Source organism: Acanthaster planci, linkage group LG03 (assembly GCF_054643075.1).
Source record: "Acanthaster planci isolate LZ-2023a linkage group LG03, COTS_SCS, whole genome shotgun sequence".
NCBI classification, from domain to species: Eukaryota; Metazoa; Echinodermata; class Asteroidea; order Valvatida; family Acanthasteridae; genus Acanthaster; species Acanthaster planci.
The window spans coordinates 18,084,685-18,111,063 of record NC_141779.1 but is presented as its reverse complement, the minus strand read 5'-3'; the positions used below and the strand labels follow the sequence as shown (position 1 = coordinate 18,111,063).

General features: G+C 39.2%; 1 protein-coding gene across 6 annotated transcripts in view; it reads left to right on the top strand.

Moving 5' to 3' along the window:
- Window positions 1-26,276, top strand: part of LOC110991042 (synaptotagmin-1-like) — a 38,697-nt gene extending 12,421 nt beyond the window's left edge. For 4 of the 6 annotated variants that reach the window (XM_087133978.1, XM_087133981.1, XM_087133979.1 and 1 more), the window contains exons 4-10: window positions 4,022-4,138; window positions 13,491-13,616; window positions 14,472-14,639; window positions 15,794-15,967; window positions 17,134-17,254; window positions 17,666-17,799; window positions 20,543-26,276. In XM_087133978.1, coding sequence (XP_086990104.1) covers window positions 4,022-4,138; window positions 13,491-13,616; window positions 14,472-14,639; window positions 15,794-15,967; window positions 17,134-17,254; window positions 17,666-17,799; window positions 20,543-20,728 — 1,026 coding nt within the window. In that variant the 3' untranslated portion in view covers window positions 20,729-26,276. The remainder of the gene's footprint in view (window positions 1-4,021; window positions 4,139-13,490; window positions 13,617-14,471; window positions 14,640-15,793; window positions 15,968-17,133; window positions 17,255-17,665; window positions 17,800-20,542) is intronic. The other 2 variants (XM_022256138.2, XM_022256133.2) reach the window with 2 other exon arrangements.
- Window positions 26,277-26,379: the final 103 nt, after the last annotated feature.

The following is a 26,379-nucleotide window of genomic DNA, read 5'->3' as shown; positions in this document are numbered from 1 at the left end:
TTTTGTGGCCAACCAAGCATTCGTATGCGTTTTTGTATCAACAACAAAAGTACCACTTTCTACTGAATTCATTCCAATTGCAAACCAGCATCATGTCCTGCTAGGAAAGCATTTTGTCACCACACATGCATTGACATGCTTTACAAAATGCAAAGTGGCTGAATAGTGGAACAATAAAAGTGTACAAAGTGCAGAGCTTTTTTTTCCCAAGATGGACTGAAAATGTGGTATGCATACATATACATGTTTGTCTCAGGAATTTCTAGAAAGTGGTATATTTTCCAAAGGCCATTGCAGTTGGCTGTGCTAATTGTCCAAATCAAAGATGTCCCATACAGTGACAATAAACATGCTGTTGAAGATCATGTCAGATTTTTATCCTTATTGAAAAGCCACAGTAATGCTTTTTAATCAAGGACAAACTGAAAATGCAGCTAAAATGCATCCTAACCGTCAAATCGTGCAGTCAGGCTAGACTGTTTCTGTTCTGCAGTCACAGGTTTTTTTTTAAGTGGATCCTCTGGTTACGCTGTACTTTCCTCTGGGCACGCTGTACATTCAAGGGCATTTTTGTTGAGCGCACATGCAGTGCAAACTGGAATTTTTGCTTGCAAAAAAAGTCCACGCCTTATTAAAAGAGAAGAGAAACATTCCACCAGATTTTTCTCATGCTCTTAGAAATAAGCAAAACTGAAACTGTGAACTTAGCCAAGAAAAAAGAACAGTATAAAAGATTGTAGGGTTTAATGCAAGCGTATACATGCACCTTGCTTGATATGTGCAAATGCCAGAGAATGCTTGCATGAACTGAACAGTTCAGGAATGCTGGGATGATGTGCATGCTTTTATTTTTCTTGCTGTTCATTGGCGAAAAAAATCATTATGTTGTTTGCTTTGAACACAGTGTTCATCGAGTTAGATTTTTTTTGGTGGTCATTAAAATGGATGTGATTTTTTTTTGCTCCAAACTCCTATTCCAGTGAGTGTGCACTTTTCTTTCTAAATTTTCTTGTTTTATTTTTTACACAATGAGATGTGGGCATGCTGTTGATTTAACAATCTTGCAAAATGCATGTGTAAGATGTCACCTCTTTTTTCATTTCCATTTTTCATTGCTTCCATATTTCTCATTTAGGTTTTGTGTTTGCATTGAAATGTAAATTTCATTTTAAGTTCTTGGCTGTTTGCAATTTCATATTCAAACTGAAAACTTTCCTTTGCCTACGGTATTTGGTTTGGTAAGACCCAGAACACAAACAGAGAGAATGAAACCCCTAGATTAGTTGCAACATGAATCGCGTACATGTGCCAAAGTTAATATTCTTAATAATCTGATTTGAATACACATTACACTTGAACCCTGCTACCAGAGAGAGATGTTGATTGGAATAAAAGGATAGGAAGACTTTCTGCTGATGTGCTCATCTACACATGTACATGTATTACAGTATTTTTGTACACATACCAATCCATATTTAAATTATATTAAATTTCCAGAGACTACCCGTATTAGAATGCCAATCAATTGTTTTCTCCACTGCAGTGCTGAGTTAATTATACACTTGCCAAGGACACTGTCAAACCAATTTGAAGCTTCATTACCAAACTGTTTAATTTCAAGCGCAAACCATACAGAAGAAAGGAGGATGATTCAAATGTAGAACAAACATTTCAGTGATTTTGACTTGGATACACGCTAACATTCAGTCATTTGCAAAAGTTAAAGACCACCTGGAATTTGATTGGTGTTTCTGTCACTGGGCCTACATTACATTGTCTCATTGAACAATTACTGAACATGTTTTTGCAGTGGTGCATAACATCAGTGTAGTGCTATACCCATTTAAATGATTTTTTTTGCGAAGGCAGGTCTTGTATGGCATTTTGTCTGTAAGGCAGAATGGGTTAGAAAAAATGCCAGTCTAATTAATCAGAAAAGGAGGGAACATTAAATATTAGACTGTTAACATTTCGAATGATGGAAGTGTAGTCACAGTGCTGTTTAACTAAGATACTGAGGTTACACATAGAAAATAAACACAAGTTGCCATAATTGATTGGTTTAAGTTTGGTTTTTCTTCTGAATAATGCATTTTGTAAAGGTGGTCCTAAACTTTTGCAAATGCCTGTAGTACATGTACATAGGGACAGTTGCACGGCATCCTTTCTTTTCTGCATTATCAAATCTTAAGGCTGAGGTGCAAAGTGCATTGCAGTTTCCTTCATTTCCCCAAAATGAGCTTTTTTAATCACCTTGCAATGTGTAACAAGCAGGTTTCTTTTTCCCTCAAACTCTCTGTTTTGTTTCCGATCACCCATATTGACCTGTCTTCTTTTTTTTTCCTCACATTTTCTCGCCTTTTCCACAAATCACGTGATGTGAGTTCTGCCTCGAAGCATTTCTTTCTTCTTTCATCTTTTGAATCAAATTTCATTTTTTTTTTTTTTTGGTAACTTTTTTTTCTGGATACTTATAAAGTTTCATTGATTTTGTTGTGTTGCGTTCTTTACTTTTTCCAGTGTTAATGTTGGCTCCATACTGCAGTAACTAATCCTAATGTAGAATTTGTAGAAGAGTTTGACAGGAGCCAGCATACATGTATTATTCTTCAATGTATATCTATTAATTTCTTTTTGTTCTTGGGATTTAATTTCTGTTTTGTTCTTTGGAATTGTTAATTGTCTTTGAAATTTGTAGAGAGAACCTAATCCTTTCTGGATTTATATTTATACCCATGGCAATATACCGTACATGCACATGTAATTCTGTTTCATTTTAGTTTTAGGAGCTGTTCAATAACACCACTATATTATGCATGCAGTTGATATCTTCTGTTCTGTCTACAACAACATCTGATGATTAAAAGTGACCTTGTAGATATTTGTACTGTACATGTACAGTATTTTGTGCATGTACTAAATTTCTATATTAGCTTTAGCTAGTTGTATTTCATAGAACTGTTGTTTTGCTTGATGTGATTTTGTTTGTCTTTTGGTTTGATTAACTACATCCCTACATTGCCTAGTGGTTGTGAGTAGCTTTCAGAAGAATTTTTTAACATCTTAACAGGCATGTCATTAAAAATCAACTTGGAAAGTTCACTGCTTTGTCTAAAACAGCATTAACACTTGAGTGCCTTTCTGGCAAGCTAAAGAATCTTATAGTTGATTGCTGGTGCTAAAACCTCACACTGTTCAACTTTAAAATGGTTATTTGTAGAACTAGAGTTTGGTCAACCCTCAAAGATGGTTTAGTTTGCCCCATTTCACAGCTGGGAGGGGGAGGGATACAGACTCCACCCCTCCAAGAGCTCGGCTGTGCCACGCTTGATATTTTCTTTTATCTTAGCGAGCATGTGAAGACACTCCTTACGATTACAAATGTGGAATTGTACATGCATAAGATGGTTTTGCTGTTACAGTCCTTCGAGGCTACACCTGTGCCAGCCCATGCACATTGAGCGCAACATGTACAATGGAAAAGTATATGTATATATTTTTGGCTAACCTGCCTCGGAAAAATGGGCACCTCGCGACAACGCTATGTTCGATTTTCACAAAATTAGTGTCAAAATTACTATGAAGAGTTATTCCTAAAGGCTCAGCTCCTTAAAATAATTTCACTGCAGCGATATTGGAAAAAAGGTGTGGGGGACTCTTGTAGGGTTAAGAGCATATTTAACCTACAGGTGTACATGTAACTTGTCATGAACAAAAATTTAGGGTCATGTTGTTACTGTACATGTACCGTGCACAAATGTTCAAATCCTTTTTGAATACTCTCAATGTTGCCTAAGCTTGAAAACTTTACTTCGAATAACTGGCAATATAAATTTATTAGCAGCTTTGCTGTTTTTAGAAAATTTACACTAACCAATACATTGCTTGGTATTATTACTACAGTACTGTTATAAAGTTGAAATTAATGCTTTAGCATTTTCTCACTATAATGAGCTGTTTGCTTTACTGTTGAATCAGTGGAATATTTACACGATATAGAATTTCAATAATCTGGCGTCAGTTTCGAGCAGCAGTTGCTCCTAGGGTGAAGAGGATACGCAGTAGGAGGTTAGTCAGGAAGACCGAGACAGCCAGTCTAGGTTCAAGACAGGAAAAGGCTTCTTTATTACAGGCGCAGGTTAGGATTATGTCAGTACCGGTAGGTGAATATATTTTTCTAGGGCAAGGTTACCACCCATGCCAATTAGAAACAAATACCTGTGACTTGGGTAAGGATTATCTAAAGCCGTTATCCAGCAGTACATGTAGGGGAGCCAGTCCAAGAGGCATTTTTCTCTCCGTACCTCCACTTCGTATTGGTGATGTTTCAACTGCATGCAATTGTAAATAAAGCAGTTGCACTTATTTTTGAGAACTGGTCAGCATCACGTGACTGTGAAATAAGTCTGTGTTACAGTCTGAATTTATATGATAACCCACAAGCAAGTGTGTGCCTCATAAAGAACAAACAGGAAAGCATTTATTTTAACTGATTTAACTGATTTAACACGTACACGTATGTAAGTGCACCGTAGGCAGGAGCAGAAATCAAACAGGATACATTTATGTTTTATTTACGTAGGATAGAGTGCACGTGCTCATGTATGAAACATGGCAGAACTAGAAGGTACAGCTTTTGATTGGTGAAACCACCAACTAGCAAGTTTAGTAACAAAATACAGGTCACGTGCAAGTACCATACATATGTACCGTACGCACATGAACTTCCGAGGTCCACTTTCGAGATTGTGAATGTACATGTACATTGTACTTACTGTACATGTACATGATACATCCACATACATGTACTCTTGATCATATGGCTTCACACACCATGCAAGATGACAGAGCTATTATTTGCTGCAAGCAAAACACCAAGGTTTGCCAATTCTTCATTTCACCCCTTTCAGCATGCATAATTAATGGGACGCATGCTCGCTCTAAGCTAGAGATGACGAGGCCCAATTTAGCAGCTTCTTCTTGTGTTGTGTAGTAACAAGAAGGCTGTTGTTATTGATTGTTTTGTAGGCATGAGGCATAGAAATTCTATATTGATTAGATACGCTCATGTGTGTACAGGGATCTACTGGCGTACATGTACGTACAAGTACGAAGCATTACTCATAGACAGGCAGGAATATGCATAATTCATGCACATTTTTGTAACAGGTACATTGTAATATACCTTTAATGTACATGTTGTATGTACATGAACATCGGCGGATAAGAAATTTAGACGGTGTGCAATGTGCACTGTACCGGTACATGTAAATAGAATCAGGAATTTGAAAACATAGTAGGGTAATTCCAGAAATCAGGGGTCCATTTTTTGGGGGGCCCCTGTCGCATCTGGCATATGATGTTGGAAGTTCAGGACACATTTTTACTCTCCAAGAGTGATGAATTAATGCAGATTACCTGCCAAACAAAAAGTAATGGTTTGAAATCTATTCCGGTGATGTTTCCACGTCAAATAACAAAAGTCAGATGTAAGAGGGACACGAAAATGTCACACTTTTGAACCCCTAATTTCTGCAATTACCCACTACACTCCGAACATGCCATTTTTCAAAAACATGTCAGAATTAGTACATACAAATATGTAAATTAGATTAATATTTAAATTAGATTTTGCTCCTTTGACTCTGTGATTGGTACATGCACCAGGTACTGTACATTTTCAGGTCTCAGACCAGGTCTGTGTGTAGTAAATGTACAATGTATATCGAATTCCGTATTTTGCTGAACAAGTGCATGTACATAAGTACATCCTAAACCACCCATACTCAACTCTTGTTTTGAAACATTTTGACTGCTACTTGTACACGTACACTTAATTTGATGATATTGTTTGGTGTTGGATGCTGATTGGTTTAGCTTTGAAAATAGAAATGTCACAACAAATATGGCCTGTTGTCTTCTTAACCTGAAGGTACATGTAATTAGTAACTCTGACCTCCCTAGGATGTTTAAAAAAGTTTTAAATGAAATTGGTCAGGGCTGTCACAACTGATGAGGTTATAATTGCATGTCCACATAATTGCAGTATCTCCAGAGAGCACACAAAACACAATAAGCCTGGAAGCACAGTATGGTCGTGTCAGAAAAAGAATAAAAATTCATAAATGAACCTCGCCAAATCAAAAGAATTAATGATTGTGTTGGAGATGCAGTGACCGACCAGATGTTTATGTTTGCACAAGTGTGTAAGCAGAGTCCCCTCCCCGCATCACCGTCATGGCAACGGCCACGTCAAAATGATGTGCCTTCGAGTGGAAAACGGCAATTTACAATTGCAATCAAGAAAATGCACTTGTATACACATGGAACTCACCACTCTAGCCATGGTTTAATATGCTGTTCCCAGCGGGAAAACTAGACAGCGGTAATTAAGAGGCATGTCATGGATAGGATTGTTAAATTTTATCCATGCATCTATTTAGGCTGCATTTCCCGTGCATGGTACCGGTATCTCTTCCACTTTCATCTAATTTTCAATCTGCCCATCACTGTCCCAAGTATAGATCGTTTTCTAGTTTCTATTTTTTCCTAGTTTCAATCACATACTGGTATGTAAACAACGTATTCTGTGTGCGTGTACTTGTGTTGAACTTGTTGCCAGTTCGGCAAAGGAGTAACAACAAATTTCTAAGTGTCTTTTTTGTTATCAGTTTTCAGCAACTAGGCTGGCAGGAGAGTGGCAGAAAACATGTCGTGCATGTACATGTAGTTCTGGCAAGCTGCCCTCTGAAAGTCTTGCATAATCACACAAAAAACAATGCCTCTCAGTAAGGCTATGGTGCCTTGGCCTACATGTGTTCATGTTCTTGTACATTTAGATCCCCATGACTGATTGATTAGATTTTGCACACAACCCTGGAAAGTTTCAGTCATTGCTGGTACATGACAGGATGACGGTAACCCCTCTCTTGCACCCGCCCTCCCATATTTGGAAAAGCCACCTGCACAGTTTCAACTCCTAGCAACCCAGAGAAGACGGGCATTGTTCAAATCAACACTGGCAGGAAGCACTGCATTAGTTTGCAATATTTAATCAGCAGTTTTCAATATGGTCGTCTAGACTAGGTACATTTACAGGTAGTGTCTGGATCATTATGCAGGTACCTGGCACCCTTGACAACTTCTGATATACATGTAACGTGTAAATCATAATTTTTTTTTTAAATCGCAAGCAGTCTCAAATCCTCCCAAATCTAAAACTACTTGTAGTTTTGGAGGATTTTATAGGATTCAGAACAAACATACATCCCCACCTCTTGTGCTTGAGTGGACTAATCCAGCAACACTTTCACATGCAGGTTTCACATGCATTTAGTCTTTTACACTGTATTTTAATGTTGTGACTTTCCACATGTGAGTAGTTGCCACTGCAGTAATGGCGTCTCCTCGGATTATCCCATTTCGGTTCTTTACACTCTTTAGTTTTCAACACAGTGTAGGATTTCGGAGGATTCAAACTTATTGAGGGGTTTCTCACAAACGGGTCACCTCCTTGATATTCATAATTGTACAAAGCAGCAGAACTTTTTTTTAACAGGGCTTAATATAATTCTCCATTTGACACTTTCCCCTCACCATTACTTTTTAAGGAAAAAGTATAAGCTGCATTAAAATGATTTGAGACTGAATTTGTATTTTAATTTAGTGCTTTTATTAGAATTTGAAACAGGAACACTGTGTGATCTGAATCTTCACAGTTACACACGTACCCTGTGTACCTCACCTCGGCGTGAAATGTAAACTGTGAACTACATCTGTTTGGGAAAAAAATCAATTGATCAATGAGGAAGCGGGAAAGTGTGCAAATTCTGTTTCTTTCTGCTTATAATTAACAGACCCGACTTACGTTGTTTGGGTTTCTAGAGAACTTTATACCTCAGAATAAAATAAATTTTGCATATGTTGGTTCTGTCATGTCTGTTCTTGTTTCCTTACCCTTTTTTCAAGTGAACTTCTTTTGCGAGAAATTTCAATAGCCCTCTGGCAATGATCACAGCTTTTAATTGACAAAGAAATGCGGAACTACAGATTGCTCAATCTGAAAGCTTTGTCTCTCGGTCTGTGCTTTCACATGTTCACAGCATGTGCATGTACCAATGCACATATCCATATACATGTTCACTGCGCAATAGGATACACGTATTCATGTACATTGTACACTTACCAAATCCCAACTTTTTATCGGGTTTTGAAATGTGTGACCACATAAAAAAAGGATTAACACCTGAGCTGTTTCAAATGTGTCAGTAAAGAACAGTTGCACCTGTTCAGTTCCGTCACCTGAAAAGTGTGGGAAATTAGCAGAATACAGTCCCCTCTTTGACATAAAGAACACGGAGATGACAATATGCTGCTACATGTATAGACAAATCCAACGACCAAAATTAGTAGCCACTACTACGGGGGCCATCCTGTTTGCACGCCGGCGGTATGCGCACATGAAATTCCTCCTTGACCAATAAGCAGTAGTCAGTTGCCAAAGCGTGTGCACGTGATCCGGTTGAGACAGCTGCGTGAGTGTAAACGGCCCCTCGGAATGGCATTTCATCGGATTTGTCTGTACCATGATCAGGTACTACAGCCTGTGCCATCATAAAAGTAAATTCTGCAAATCTTTGGCTTTGTTTTTCCACTTCTTTTGTAACAAAGTCCTAGTTATACCAAAATGCGTGTTACTTGTTTGGTCCCTGCAACTTTTTGTAATGAGAGTTACTGTGTAAGCATGATATTGGCATATACATGTATACTCCAGAGAGATTTTGGCCAGGAGCTTTCCTAAATCTCTCTGGGATCTTCCATTATGGAGGCAAATGTTGGCATACATGTACGTTTTTTCATGTTGTACAAGAATGCACCGACATACATGTACTTGTAAAGAATACCAATGTCAAATTTCTCCAGGATTTCTGAGGATCCTTGAAAGAGGGAATAATGTATGAATCCCTACAGACTGTAACGTTCACCAGTGATTCATGGATGATTGCATGTAAATAGACTTGTCTCTGTCAAGTTATGGTCATTGCTTGTATACATAAAGACAGATGCCCCATGTAGAAATTCTCATGGCAGCCAGTTGTCCCTTAGATATGCGTGCACATGTACGTACACACTAGCCCCATGGCTGGCAGAAAATACCATAAACCTACGCACATGTGCATTTGCATGTACCGTAACATATGGATCACAGTACACAGTATGTAGATGATACAGTAATGCTAATTAGACATACAAATTATAATGACAAGGCAGAGGGCACATACACACCTCCTTCACATTGATTAGGTTTTGTGCATGCCACAGTATGGCAAACAAGATACATGTATGTAGCCTTTACTACACATGCGGATTTACCCACGAGGTTTCTTTTCTGGGTATTAGTGCAGAATTACATGTAAAACACGGACCGTGGTTGACACCAACATTCACAGCTTTCATATCAGTGTCAGTGTTTTCAAGTGACAAACAGACACTGTGCCCAGTACAATAAGTTATTGCTTTATATGAAGTCCATTTTGGAAAGAATACAACCTGCCAAGGCATCGTTAAGTACGTGTATTTTCACTGGATAGGTTTTCAATACCGCGTCTTTTGAATTGGGAATTTGAACAATATTTTTGTGCCAAATATTGGTCAAGAAATTTGTGTTGCATCAGAAATTGAAATGAGGGATATAATTTCAAGCGTCAGTGCGGCATGTGATTCTCTGAATAGATGCGCATTGACCTCATTGCACACATAGACACGCGGATGTACACATACATGTACGTACGTACTCTTATACACTCTTTCTAAATAGGAGATAGCTATTAAAAGTCAAGGGTCGTTTGAATGCCAGTCACAAACATATGTTCCCTTGCTTCTTATTGGAAGTGGACAAGTAGGGTGTGGAGAGAATGCGAAGCCATTGTTAAGCTCTCAGAACAACAGTCAACAAGGTGTTGATCTGTTTCTGATGTCACTCCCACTTACATATGTAGGCTGAAGCTTGAATAGGAATACAAAAAAACTTGTTATTCGTGGTGTGAAAGGTCAAGTCAAGGCAGAGGAAAGTTTACATGTTTCACAAGTGTCTTGTGTGGACGGTTTTCAGTGACATTTAGGCCAGTTGGGAGAGCACTTTGGTCACATTTAAAAATGACCAATTCAGAAATATCAGATGTAGATTTGTGGAAGCCAATAGTTGTTTTTTTGTCCTTGATGAGAGGGAGGTAATGAAGTTTAATACAAGTCCACCTCCAGTGATCTTTGCAGAGAGTATTGTGTTAAATTAAGCATGGTTAGGGCTTGAAAGTACATGTATTCTAAACTGACACAAACTAATATGTAACAAATTGGCATGTGCTTAGTTAACCAAACAAAAACATGCATACAAATTAGCTGTTACTTGTTTTTTGGATGGTGTTGGGCTTTCAAATGTTACCCACACATACCAGGTACATGGCGCATCATTAATATGTTCACGCTTCTTGTCTGATGGGGCACCTACATGTACTTGATGTTTTTGTCATTGTCAAGATGCTTGAGCAGTGAGGCATATTCAACCTCCTACCAGCAGAACCAGTATGCAAATGCATGCACTTTACTGTCAGTCGGCATGGGCTGTAGTCCCCTTAATTATCATTACATGTCCCCCCAAGCTGGCTGCTTTGCTGGTAGAAAAGCCTTCTTATCGTCAGAGGGACTAACACGTACACTGCTTGTGTAGCAAATGTATGAGTTGACATTGCCTCGTTCAAGGATTTATGAACATCCATCCTTGTTTTTAATAAAAAATGGAATGCACTCAAGGTGTCTTCGCATTATACATGTACTTTTGCCCTTCTGCCTGGTATGGCTGTAGATACCTGGCAGTGGCTGCCACCTCAGTTTCAATATTTCATGGCTTGTGTTTGTTGCAACTGACATTGGCTAACGGGAAACCTGAAGGGGGGAATGTAAATGTGCATAGATATATATGGTGAATATACACTGAACCTGTAAAAGTTATTTATATCAAATACAGACCTTTATGTGAAATCCCAGAATAGGTGCACGTACAGATCTCTGTGGTAGTGATTGATCTGGAAGTCAGGTTGTTTTAAAAATACATCAGACAAGATATTTTTTGACATTGACATATACATGTACATGTTTTATACATGTAAAAGTCCACCTCATCTTCTACACAAATACAGCACATCATGGTGAATTCTACATGAAATTTTCACACTTTGAATGTTTTTTTTTAAATTTCTCTTGGCCATTCACCCATGAACCCTGCATTAACCATTACCTTGACTCTTGCCAATCCAGGGATAGCTATTGTACATGTGTACATGTACTAAAAAGCATTTGATCAAAATGCTTCCCCATTATACGGTAGTTTTATTTCACTGAATAATTTCCCATGCGCCCTGGAAATCCCATGGAAATTGTATGCACATTGTGCATATATGAAAGTGAATTGTAGACATCTTCATCTACATGTACATGTAACCTTAAATGTAAAAATGTAATTATTTTGTGTTATTTGCTCCCTACGTCAACATTATTTTCTGTACATGTTGTAGGCCGTTTTACTGTTTCTGCATTATATAAGGATACATGTATATGTACACGTACATGTACACTCCCTGTACATCTACCAGTGTGTCACGAATGAAGTACCCGCAGTAGAACATGTACACGTTTGGTATACCGTATATGTACATGTACTGTACCGAGGTACATGTACATGTACATGTACATGCCATGTGAAATTGTGCATCTACATGTATACTCCATGTCAATCTCTGTTTTTACTAATCCCAACTCAGACGAATGTACCGGTAGATGCATGTTGATGTGAAGATGTGGATTTTTATTTAGAAACTGTATAGTGGTTATGTATGTACATGTATTTCTATGCTGACTTTTTCAATGGTTTGTATAGACAGTTGTGAAGGTTACAAACATTAGAATGATTTCAGGTTATTTTAAGCCTGTATTTGAGATGAGACCTATGTTGGTCAGGACAGTGAATTCAGCCGTGAATTCTGTTTAATGAGAAAGGCACTTCTTTTGCGGGAAAACAACAAAATTTTAACTTTTTGAAAACAATTTGATTTAATTTTGAGTGCTCAGTTGTTCACTATGCCTGTATTTTGAGATAAATCAAACATTGTTTGTGACCTTGCACTTTTTGTTGGAAAAACCAGAGGTGAAACCATGCAAGAAAGTGAAATTATACAAAAACGTCTATTCCCCCTAGATGATGACCAGAGCAGATTGACTCAGTGAGCTGACAATAAACCAGAAATCCTAAATGGCCTCAAGTAACAGGGGTAGATCGGAGGGGTTGCAAAAAAAAAACCTGCTCTGAGACCAAAAAAGAGTTAAAATATTGGGGGAAAATAGAAACTAAAGTCAATTCAAAAACATGTAGCATTCCGTAGATGTAATGTTTCATCATCATTTCCACTTGTAAGCAAAGAGGAGACGTAAAGAAAAACTCCGGCCTGACTCCCCACTGGAAATACTCCCGAATCCGCCCCTGAACCAATTATGTTTCTCTGTGCTATGTGTCACTAACTCATCATTATTTTGGATTCATTAATCAAACATTTGAAACGCTTTCCAAAAAAAATTAACCCCAAGGTCTTAAAGGGGTTTCATCATCGTCACAGGATTGTAGAAGTATCCATTTTATCATTGTAGTCAAGAAATAAATATTGAAAGGCAATCCCTGTTGTATAGAACGGGTCAAAGATATATATACCGGTAAACATATTGAATGTTGCTGGATTAAAATGAAAGTGTTTGCAGAATATGGGGTCTTGAAAAAGTTTGATAAAGAACCTTTTCTCAAATGTGTTTTTTACATGAAGTTTAGTTTTGACTTCAATTTACATAGTTGTACTTGTAATTTTTCCTGAAATTACATACTGTAGCATTGCTTGCGAACCTACATTCAGTTTGTTTCTAAAGATGTACAGGTAACAAATAAGTAATGAAAACAATAAGGTCTCAGAAAACTTTTTGGTCTCATTTTCAAAATTCCTACTGCACCATGGGTAATTCCAGAAATTAGGGGTCCATTTTTTTCTGTGTCCCTGTCACATCTGACATGATTTTGTAAGTCTAGAACACATTTGCTAATGTCTAAGAGTGATGAATTAATGCAAATTACCTGCCCAACAAATAGTAATAGTTGAAATCAATTTCGGTGATATTTCCACGTCAAATAACAAAGGTCAGATGTAACAGGGACATGAAAATGTCACACTTTTAGACCCTACTTTCTGGAATTACCCATATGTTGAAGCGTAGAATCAGTTTGGGCTTCTAAAGTGTCTGTCATAGACTGATACCAGACTATCCCCTACATGTATAGCATTGTGGCCTTGTGAGTGATTGAAAATAAGTCAGAGGATATTACATAGATGTGCTGTGCTGTGCTGACTTTTTTTTTCATTAGCAGTGACTGGGTTCTGTTTGTTGTGTACAATTAGGTCCAGCCGGATGTCGAAGATTTGGATAACGGTGCTGAGGAAGATGGCGACACTGATTCAGTCAAGTCAGAGGTCAAACTGGGGAAGCTACAGTTCTCCCTGGACTACGACTTCCAAGAAGGAAAGGTGAGGGCAGAAAGGCCGCGATGCATTCCTGGAGCCCATCCCTCATGTTGTGATATCCTTAACTTTACCCAGTGATTTCAAGTTACCGGTAAATCATGCAGTGGTATATTCACGCCACATTCTTCATACAATGTAAATGCTTCATGAAAGAGACCTCTCTAACCCAGTGCTCAGTTGCAGCAAAAATAGCCTTTTCCCTGTTGTTCATAATGTAGTCCATGTAGCAATAATTTACACCTGTACATGTACGTACAGTGCAGTGTACCGCTAAGCATTTGCCTTGAACATGTCACCCTTTAGATTCATTACTGTTGACATTTTAGAAGAGATTTGAAGCTTTGCAAGGTGAAGGTGGCAAGTTACTGTAAGTGATAGGTTTACGTAAGCACCTTACAAAGATTTTTCTTTAGTGAGTATGTGTGGTTCTGAAAGAACCAGATGGTACTCCTGGTTTGTTTGTTTGTTTTTTTTTGTTATTTGGTTTGTGGTATTACACAAGCACCGATCCTTTGGAAAACCCTTTTGATGTTTGTTACCAAAAACTCCCCCTTACTTTTGAAGAATCAAAAGGTAAAATCTGCCTAGTCTGTGTTTTAAAAAAAAAATGAATGGATGTTCATTTTTTACCAGAATGTGCTGTGATAAAAATGAGTTCTCCACGGTAATTTCTTCAGCGCTGAATGATTTTGTCAAGGTTGCATCAACCTTTTGTTATGAGAGGATGAAGAGAGCCAAGAAAGCGTCTTTCTAAATCTTGCCAAACTGAAGGCCTGTCTTGAAGTTTGTGGATTTCACACTTGTCTTCAACAGTTTCCAGCTGTTTAACACTTGTTACCTCTCTTGTCATCTCTGAAGCTCAATGTAACTGTTGCCCAAGCTGCCGATCTGCCTGGTATGGACTTCTCAGGTACGTCCGACCCCTACGTCAAAGTGTATCTTCTACCGGACAAGAAGAAGAAGTATGAGACTAAGGTCCATCGGAAGACGCTCAACCCCGTGTTCAACGAGACCTTCACATTCAAGGTTTGCTACTTTAAGTTAGAAAAAGAAAAATCATGAACTTGGATCAGACACAAGTCAACTTGTACAGAGTAGCCCCACAAGTACATTTATTTTTCAGTTACTGATTCAGTCAATCAATGTCTGGATCATTTGGTTACATTGTTCTGTTTCATTAATCGGACACCAATTTGTGAAAATACGGGCTCGTTTGAGAAGACATCAGAGAAAGATTGGAATCTTCTTGAACTAAAAATCAATCTCAAATATTTTCATGTGTGAAACTTTTCCCCCACAGAGATGCTAACTTGTACGATTTTGGCATAATTTTTACGATTTGTTTAGTCCGTTTTACGACTGTATAATCCAGACCAAGATTTATACGATTTCCAACTCGAAGGTACAAAATGATACGGTTGTGTATAAACTTTACGTACGTAAGCCAGCACGGAGCCGGCCTCATAATGGGCATCAGAAATGTGTCACTGGCATCCCGCAGTTTGTACGTACAAGCTGTGTGAGGAGCTGTAGAAACCAGTATGGTTGAATCATCCGTCACCCCAATTAACGCTGTGATGAACGGGGGTGAATAGGCACGATTGCACTTCATGTGCAAAATGTGATTGCGTTGTACTGTACCGATATCGTACACGTGCTTGTCGAACATCAGGATCGTGTAAAAAGTTGAAGGGAGTGGAGGACTGTGATTTTTGATATTTGGTGAGCAACTGGACTTGTTTTGCACAATGGCAACAAGTGAGCTGAAGTTCAGGGGTGAATACACCACAAAAATGGGCCTTTATTGCAAAGTCTTGTCGTGGAGAAGCTTACGTGTTTGCAACGTACATGTATGTAACTGTGACATGATAGATATTGCACCAAGAAAAACCTGGCCCGTCTCCACCATTACAGGGCTTTCCAAATGTACTGGTACACTGATTGCAGGCACAGATTTATTTATCAAATCTGAATAGTCTGTGCCCTGGTGCTCTTAAATCTCTGACATTTTGTTATGGTCATCTTGGCTCATTTTTTAAAAGAATTCTTTTTCAGTGTCAAACAATTAGCAAGATAATTGTACAGACCATGCAAACAGATTTGAAATGTTTCTCGTGGCCTCGATAATTCATAAATCTTGTATGTCAGCCTGACCTCCTCCCTTTTTTCTTAACTTGCAGGTCCCATACAGCGAGATCGCCAGCAAAACGCTGGTATTCGCTATCTTTGACTTTGACCGCTTCTCCCGACACGACCAGATTGGTGAGGTCAAGGTCAAGCTCAGCCAGGTTGACCTGGGAAGCGTGGTGGAGGAGTGGAGGGACCTGCAGAGCGCTGAAGTGCCTGGGGGAGAGGTGGGGACCCTCTTGCAATTCTTCATTTCATCCGGTCCTTGTCTCTGTGATTTGGACAAGTTCTTCGCTAGTACTTTTACTCCTTATGGCAAAAACCTTTTCCAAGTTCTGTCACATCACAGACATCACAAGACCAGTCATTAGACCAGTCTCAAGTAACGCGGCGAACAGTCAAGAGGAGAATGCTTTTGCTGCAGTTCATTTGAAAACCTTGTGACTTGAATTTAGGCTGGAAGTCTTGTGTTTAGCTTGTGGTGGTCTTATTTGGTCTTTTGGCAGTCTTGAGAGATCTTGACTACAACACTGCTATGAACAATGGGCACATACTAACAAAGGGGTGTCTGTGTTACTCATTGTGAGTAGCTTGTGGCTTAAATCAAGACTTTGATACTCGGAATTTGCACTTGTGAAGTAATACCACATTCTCTTCTTCCCACTCTGTTAGGCTTAATTTAGAAATTCACCAACCTGTGCCGAAGTACACAGACACAAAATGGATAGGGTCACTTGCGGAATTATCTCTCTTGGACTATCCCATCTGATGGTCTGAGGTAGATTGATTTGGGTGTAACTGGAACTCTCTGAAATCCAGCTTCACCCTTTTAGTCCTAATACAAGTGTTCTTGCCATGAACTTGGCTAAATTTTTCAAATCCCCGACTGTACAGAAGCCAAATGCGTACTCTTTGTATTTCGGTTTCAAGGGCCATCAAGCTCTATGTAATTTAATAGTAGCTGGGCTTTACCTAGACTTCTGGTACCTTCCTTAACCACTTGCCACTGGGGTTGCCTGTACTGGAACTGTATTCTTTAAACGTGTGGCCGTGGTCTCCGAAATCGGACAAAGGGAGCTGGGCCTTGTAATAAAAGACTGTACTGGTAACAAAAGACCAGGCTGCTGGGCATTACCAACATTTTTTCACTGTCAATAGTGGAGATAATCCAGCCTTGTTTTGAAACAGTATACCACGGTTTTGGGGATTTAGCGCGAGCAGATTATCACCTCAAAATCCTTTGAAACCTTCCAGTGCATTCTGAAGTATCAGAAAGTGTTAAAAATAAAAATGCAGATACTCTGGGATTAGATGCCAGGTAATCTACTTTTGTCTGTGCTACACGCTTTGCTTGACTGAGTCGCTCACTCATGACGGCATTTTCCCCCTGCAGGGCAAGTCGGAGCTTGGTGACATTTGCTTCTCGCTACGCTACGTGCCGACTGCAGGCAAGCTGACCGTGGTGATCCTGGAGGCCAAGAATCTCAAGAAGATGGACGTGGGCGGTCTCTCAGGTGGGTGGGAACATCATGGAATAACCAAGATGAGGCTGCAGCCAGACTTGGATTCATGCCAAGTCCTGGTATGCGGCAATGTAAAAAACATCCAGTGCCTTGTTGTCAGTGTTCTTTACATTTTGGATATTGTAACAAGTACATTGTAAATTTGTAATGACGGTGAAAACTTGCACAATAACCAACAAAAATTGCACCTTGCACATATACATGATCCAATCCAGTACCATGCAAAAGTATAAAAGTGGATAAAATTTAATAATGAATAAATCACATCTAACTGTAAGCATTGTACATAAACCTATTTCCTGAAAATACACTGCCTAACTCCCGTGCTTGTCTTCTGTGTAGGGTAACTGCCATAGTTCCTCTGACCTGTTCATTTCTGGGCTCATTTCTCTCTCCTGTCAGATCCCTACGTCAAGATCTCGCTGTACATGAACAACAAGAGAATGAAGAAAAAGAAGACGACAATCAAGAAGAGGACACTCAACCCATACTACAATGAGTCCTTTGGGTTTGAGGTTCCATTTGAGCAGATCCAGGTACGTACAGTAACACTCGGTTCTCTCCTGAAAATCAGCCCGTTTCATAAAACTTGGCCTGACTAACCACACGTAAGTTTTGTGCCACAGATTTGTTGCATTGTAGCGCAGTGTTCTCACAAGGGATTTCACAAAAAAATGCTTAGCTGAAGCAGTGTTTAATAACATCAAATATCTTGGACAAGAATTATCATGGCTTTTACAAAGGCTCTTCCTTTCCGGTGCAGTCAACTGTCATTATAAACGAAATTCCGGTTATAACAAACACACATCATTGGTCCCAGCGAAAAAAGGTCACATTCCTATAGGGGGTAAATCTGTTACAGCGAAATCGCATTGTATGAAATTCCTGTTCCAACAAAAAGGTTTTCGTGACTCTGTTGCCTGAAAAACCATTGTTGACGACCCATTTATAACGAGGGTTTGCAAATCACGGTGGTGAAAGCATGTGTGCAGTGCACCACTTTGGCCCTTGCTGGGTCAAACCGTTGCCAAAAAAGGTATGACGGAAATGTGGCAACCAGTCAATGTACGATTCCTACCAAAAAAGGTTGTACGTTCCACTACATCATACAAGGATGCAGCTGTACAATTGCAAGTTCAAAAAATTGCTGTCACAAATTTTCTGCAGGTTCATTCACAAAAACTGATCGTAAGTCTGTGTTTGCATTTTCTGTGTGCATGAATTTAATTTGAGGTTGTACTGCTTATACTCGAAGCGAGCGTGTTTCCACAAAATTTCCAGCTGCAGCAGGAGGCTTATTGCCTGCCCCTCCAGATGCGTCACCGACGCTTTCAACACGATTTACAGACATTGTTCGCCAGTTTCCCGTTGTCATAATAAGCGTAGGGCATGATTCAAAAATCAATGATTTGTACACTGATTACACAAGCGCCAAAACAAACATTCCCTTCCCAATTCTGATGAAAACATGCCCCAAATAAATTTGCTTGACTACTCTCACATGTCAAGAGCCCTACTAGTCACCCAACACTGAATCATATTGCTGCAAAAAGATCTAGCGTACCCGCCAATGAGACTGTGTGTTTACATGATATACATTTTGCAAGACACAGCTGTCCAATCATAATATTCCTTCATGACATCATGCTTCTTCAGCGACCATCTCGCGTGTGGGTGGGTGGCTGCACCGCAGTGGGCGAGTGAACTTGGATTATCAATCCATCGTGGTCATGCAGCTAGTGTCGAAAATCAAAAGTCAGATGGAAAATTACATAAAAATGTCTCACCATGACACACTTTGTGTTGGAAAGACGACTTACATGGATGGGGGTTTCAGTTGATGAGCCTTCACAGTCTTGCAGGTACATCCAGGTCTACATGTACATGCAGGTTAATTACTGTTGGATTCATTGTCATCCATGGCGATGGAAAGTCTTTTCAAAATGCCTGGATCGATTAGATGCTTTGACCTGAATTTGCTTTTTATCTCACATGCAAATTAAACATGTCGTATGACAGTGAAGTTTATGTTTCTAAACACATCACAATATATTTGATTAATCATAACCGAGAGTTCTTTTGGATATCATCAACATCAACCACTTTCACGTGAATGCATGTACAGTACATTGTACATGGCATTGTACACAATTGGACCTATTCATGCGGTGCACCAAAGCCATTACACTGCGTTTCACCTACAATGAATTTTGGATGCAACAAACGTTTCTACTGGTCCCGGGGATTTTGTAATAATGAGAATCGACTGTATTACCCTACATTCGTCAAACAGTCATTAAATTAGCTCCGCCAACAATTTTGAAAATTACCTGCAAAAAGCAAAGTTGAAACTTTCTTGTGTGAGGCTTTTTGAGTGGAGCAATGATGAGCTTTAACCAGAAAGCAATTTTGAATAGTTCATTTCCAATTTGTTCCGTACAATTTATTTCACCCAAAATTGGTTACGTATTTATACATAAGTCATTTAAATTACATGTATGCCATAATTTGCTGTACAAAGTCACATATTTAAGCAGTGTGTGACTTTAGTGAAATGCGTCACAATTTGTTGCACGACTTATGCAATAAAATTGTTCTTATTGAACTTACACCATTGCAAAAGTCCTGTGTAATCAGCTGCTGCTATTTGAACTGTGCAGACATGTACGTGCATGTTAAGATTGGCCAACCTTCAGCTTTGGGATACACGCAGGTGATAAATGTTTCGTGTGCATTCGACTTCAAGATAACTGTACACAAATTTGCAGTGTGTCAATTATTGCGCATTCAGTGCAATCAGAGAGAAGAAAATAGATACGCCATCAGCCTAAGTCAGAGCATTGTCCCCAGCCCTTGAGTTTGTGAACAATTATATTGAAATAAGAGGATTGGGGACTTCTCAGGATTTAAAAAAAATGATGAATAGCATTTTCAGGAGTGTTCTACTTGACGCAGAAGATTTTTTGGACAATCTGGCACAGTGTACCTGTGTGTTATTGTGGTTTAACATGTTTACAGCAGATTGCCTATTATCTAAAATTGACATTATTGACTCTGGAGTTGAGCATGCCCAGTTGGAATACCAACATTGCTTATTTTTAAGCACTTATTTTTCAAGCAAAGGTTGGTGATTTAGAATTTTTTGGCACTCTCAATTGGCACAAGAAATTGTGATGTTACATCTGCCATTTGTGTTAACACTTTACATGAGATGCATGCTATTTTTGCACCAACAGACTTTTTTACGGTTCGTTTTTCTTTTTGTTTTCCAATCTGCAGAAAGTTACACTGGTCGTCACTGTGGTGGACTACGATCGCATGGGAAGCAGCGAGCCAATTGGTAAAGTGGTCCTTGGGTGTAATGCTACAGGTGCTGGGCTGCGCCACTGGAGCGACATGCTAGCGTCCCCACGACGACCCATCGCGCAGTGGCACACACTGCAGGACATGGATGAAGGAAAGTAAAACAAAAACCACGAGCCCAACTGTAATCAAACACTAAAGTATTACAAGGAAGCCATTACAGATAGCTAGCACTGAAACATTAGCTTGCTACATCTAGCTGCATGATTGTTGAGTGTTTCATCCGGTTTCAGTGCTAGGTAGGATCTGTGGAATTGTCTTGGTTGTTTGAATATCCAAAAAAATTGTTCATTGATTCAGTCACCGGAAACAGAGTTGATCAAAAAACTCACTTCAGGAAAAGAATTGAATGTCTGAAACTCAACCTGTTCTACTGAGGGGTACTGGAGAATTGTGGGTACCACTTCAAACTGCACAGTGTCCGATGTATCATCGACATGTTGGACTTGGTCAGCTACCCTTTTGCAGTGAGAGTTGTGGCATTGCGCTACATCTTTGTCTTGCATGCATTCCATTGTACCATTGTTGTGACCAGTGTCACAACCCACGGTAGTGCAGTGCTCGCTCGGAGAAGGGGCCACAGATTACAGAATCCATCTTGCTTCGTTCCCAAAACCAATCTCTGATTGTGGGCCTGGAACATTGGATTACTGTGATTTTTGGCTTTCTTGCATCTTATTTGATGTTCCGTGGCATTATTAGACTGATTACTGTGCTTACAGCTTCAAAGTCAGCTAGTGAAAAAACAGTTGAAGCCTGAGACGGAGCAGAAGTTGAGTATTGGAAAATGGCCTAAAAATCACTTGCTTCCACCGTCAGCTGTTTGCCCCAGCTAGTGAGGCAGTGGACTGTACTGCCAGGGGGGGGGTACGTTCACCAATCTACTCTTTCCAGACTTAAGCAACATGCATGAACTTCACATCGGGTTACTCTTGCTGTACAAAAAATGCTCCGTGCACACTGAACTCATACTTCATGCAATCTCAGACAATTCCTCAAATTTATGTTTCCTTGGCAACATCGTATTCCAAAGTAATAATAAAATAATCTCACCACATCTGTACAAAAAAGTGATAACTATACTGAGGTACCGAGTACCCTTTGTGTTCAGCCTTTGTGGCAGTATTCCTGAAAAATTGAGATACATCTGTTGTAGACCGTACCAAAAAAATCCTGCATGGTGTACAAGATCCTTGCTGGTTAGTATACTAGATGTGTCTGGTGTTCGTAGATGATACAAGATCTAGTTATTTCCATTCAATGTTTGCATGGCATTCCAATCCAAGTAGGATCTTTCCATGATTCCCTGAAAGACACATTCCTCACCATCACCTAATGACGGGCTACTTTCACTTTCCAATGGATGAAAGGGTGAACCTGCACACACGCACACACGCATGTTGGTGTGAGCTGCCTTGTGTGGACATTCTTTTGCTTTCATGTAGTTAGAAAAATTTGGTGGAAATACTGGTTTTTCTTGAACTGCGAACACCCTTTCGAGCTGGATTTCTTATGACGATTTCCTTGACTGTTCCTCTTCATTTTGTGACAGATATCCCTTATTCTAAAATGCCACTAAACTTTTTTTCCCCAGAAAGGGGGGGGGTAACCCTGTGTGGACCCCGCTTAGTCCACACAAGGTTCACATTACCCACATTATGTGGACTTCTTTTATCCACACTTGGTATGTAAGGTTTGTACACCGGGGCACCCCATACATGTACTCACTGTGTACCAATGCAATTGTAACTGTTTAGATTCAGCATATCTTGTACTTAAAGGTAAGATTCGCCACTGTAAAACCCACGTACATGTACACTTCAGATGACTTTATGTAGATATGCTTGCTGATCAGTTAGTGTGCTGTTGAATATTGTTAACGTCAGATTACATTATATTTTTGTGTACATGCGCATTTATGTTTTTAGTTGTATATTCAAGGCTGTGCTCAGAATCAGAAATCTCGGTTAGGGCTGGAAATAGCATGAGTGATTAGTGGCTATGGCTTCTGTGCCACAGACATGTGTGCTACTGCCAGCCACAGCCAGTTGATTCGGACACAGTCATAGGCTGCTTTAGCTTTTTCAGTGAGGCAGGAGACTGCAATATTCAGCTCATCAGGGTAGATTACGTGATCAAGTTACATGTACAACCTCCATGTAGTTCAACAGGACTGGATTACAATTAATCCCAAACAAAAATTACTGATAGAATTTACCAAAGACTGGTGAAGATGTAATCAATTGTACTAACAGGATAATGATGGGGATATGTTACTGTACTATTCAATTCAAGGCCTAAAGGCATGTCATGGAGTATTTTAATTTGAAGATGTACTTTGCATTGGGGAGATGTTAATTTTAATTACAGGATTTGCAACCCAATGTGTATATCTATAAACATTGTATATAGTACTGAGTATACACTGTTATATATGTCGGGTAAGGGCATAACCTGTAATTAAAATTATTTCAATTTGCAAAGCAAACTTAAAATTGTGGATTCTTAGCTCAATGGGTCATAATTTTAACATGGATAGAGGGAGTTACAGTGTATTAACGTGAGCAATAACAGCGGTTCATGAAGTCGAGGTGAGACTAGTCCATGACTCTGTCAGGTAGCTTCCTGAAAAACTCTAAGCATGTGCACACGTTCAAGTACATGTACTTTGCAAGTGAAATGCTTGCAATCATTGAATATACATGTACCATGGGACATATGTGTACCATAGAGCTAACAACCAGGTGTTTCTATTCCTGGAACATCCGTTATCAGTGCGGGGAGAGGTACTAGCATTGTCACCACCCAGTACTATCAAGCTTGCCATGATTATGCTTGAAAGTTTCTATGGACCCTTGTCAAGTTATAGAGGCAGAAACATCTCACTTGATGGCAAGCTGACAGGTGAGCAGAAAGCAGTCTTGAGTCAAGACTAAGGCAGCAAGGCTGCTTGTGGGTGGAGAGGACACAAGTTGCTAGACTTTGACAGAAACTAAAAGCCACTCTGGGTATGTTTTTGTCTCTTCACACCTGCCTGGCAACGAAGGACGTTCGTTCCCACACTGCAGTTTTTGTTATCATATTTACAAGTTTCGGTAACCAGTACTAAAACAACTAGAATGAAATAACACAATGTTAAAATGAAGGTTATTTTCTGTGGGGAGAACAATTCCCAGTACATGTATTTAAAGACTGACATGAAATAATGATGTAGTTTCAAGAAGAATCAGTATGTATGTATATGTAGCCTCTTTGTTGTGTTTGTGTTATAGTAGGAACCCAAACTTGTGCAATGTTGAATTCACTAGTTACTAGTACATGTTGTGAACTGAATAATTATTCAATTGCCGTAATGCTGCTTTTGTTAGTGTATTCAACCATACGGAATGAAAATCAAACCGAGCACAAAGCCCAGTACCAAGAGACTGGTTCATATTTTAATGTAGAGATTCATTGACTGTAGAGATTCATGATTTGATGTAGAGATTCATGTGGAATGAGATGACCAATGTACTTCCCAAGCATAATGCCCAAACAGGACAGACCTGTACCACGACATCATGCTTTGTTTAGGTACATGTATGCGCTTCCCTATGATGGCGACAGGGTAGGATCCATCAAGCCTCCATAGGAATGCTCACATGTAAACAAAGCGTGACGTCGTGTTTGAGGTCTGTTGTTAACAGTTTTAATTGTAACTGCTAACAAGTCCCTACCTCAACAGGAGGGTGAAACTTTCTAACAGAATGTTAAAAAAAAGAGTAACAGTCCATTTTTTCCCTGTAGGACAAATACATACTACCATTTAATAAATATATTTTTGCCTACATTTGAGCGGAGGGCGTTTGGCAGAAGGTACCTGAAACTGGAAGATTTGGGACAGCTAGTTGAAGGATATGACAGGGTGCTAGGGGATTGCATGGATTCCTACTTCAGGCCATATGTCTCCGGTTGGGGAGGAGATGCTCTTGTTTTTTGCTTGTTTTACTTACTTTATGAAATGGGCAACAGTTCAGGTAGCTGAACATTCTCTGCTTAGGTGTTCTCTAAAGAGAGGAAGCGTGGACTGGTTGTACGGTGTACAGCCTTTCAACAGCATTTATTGTGATTTCTACAGTAGGACCATGATGTACTCATTCATAGCTTGTGTGTATTATTTATTGCACTGTGTCACTGGCAGCAGGCTACATGCTACAAAGATACATGCACATATCAAATACAGTTGACTTAGATCAAGTTCTTTCAGATGTTTTTAACCGTTTTTATCATTAATGGCACCAAATTGCACTAGCAACAAAAGGCAGTGAAATGTCCAAGTTTAACTTATTAACATTGCCAATTTATTTATTACCACTGTATGGAATATTTAGTGGCCTGTACATAATTGTTACATGTGAATACTATAAGAGTTGTGACTATATAACTTAGAAGTACTACGTACTGCAGATATGGAAGCTTTTAAGGGATGTGTTCTTCAAAGCATGTTTGTACCGTGGCTGACTGCAGTCTTTGAAACCAACATAGTTTCACAAGGTTGAAACATTTTCCGTGGAATCTATTCTACTGATTTTCCCAAAGTCATCACATACACGTATCTTTGATCGTTTCAAACATGCTGGCATAAAAGGTTGTTTCATTGCTGAGCCTTGCCGTGTTGGATTTGAAAAACATTGATTTTTATTCCATAAAGTGGTGATTTCCACGTCCAAGTCGTAAAGTTGATTTTTCATGCATTACAAGGAGGACTGATATCCGCCGTGGGATGAGTCTGGTACCCCGTGGTTTACCATGGGATTTGTGACTTATCTTTGTCACTGTGAAGCATGCATCTGCAGTGTTTTTGTATTCTGCATGTCAGCCCCATGGTGAAATAGTGTTTTCTTGCTGTGACATTGCTTGATGTTAAAAAGTTATTATATTAGTGATACATGTATTAACTACATCCAGTATGAATGTGTATGGTCAAATTGCTTTTGTCATTTCAAACGGCACCCAAGGCCAAGTTTGATCAGTGGCAATTTGGCAGCTCACTGATAGATTTGTGCCTTATATCTGGTACATATCTCATGCATAGGTTATCAGGCAAAACCAGCAGAGTTTGACATATAGTCACTGGTCAAAGTTACGCAAGTTTCAGAAATTTTAGTCCAGTACATCACTTGAAGTGTATTCTTCTTTTACTGTATTCTTGTTTTTACAACCCATTCCTTGTGGAATATTTTAAAAGGTGAAAAGAATGAACAGTTACCGAGCGAAAGTGACAGAGATTGAATTACATGTATTCAGAAATTCAGTACTTTAATCTTGCTCAAGATTGAACTCTGGGGTATTCACACTTACAGTTAGACAGTTGGGAATTAGCTGTCACTTTTTCTTTTTTTAGGAGAGAGGTTGAATCTTTTAGGACTTGAAATTCACCCATTTATAGTCCTGTTCCTTACACAGCATTTTCCAGTTGTCCTGTCCATTTAAGTCAGCATTTAAATAAGTATGGTAGCTCTGACGTAAAATAAGAAACCAATGACTATGAAATAACGGTACTTCCTCCCAAATTGTCTATACTTTGTGATCAGTTAATTGCATGTTGTTCCCAGTAGGTGTAAATTGTATGTATATAGCTGGTAATAAAATACATACGAAATTAAAAGAATATGGATTTTGTCACGTCCAGTTGTTACAGACTCATAATAGCCAAGTGATCCATTTGTTTAGTCGTTAACCCTGGATATTATTTTATATCCAAACGTACAAAT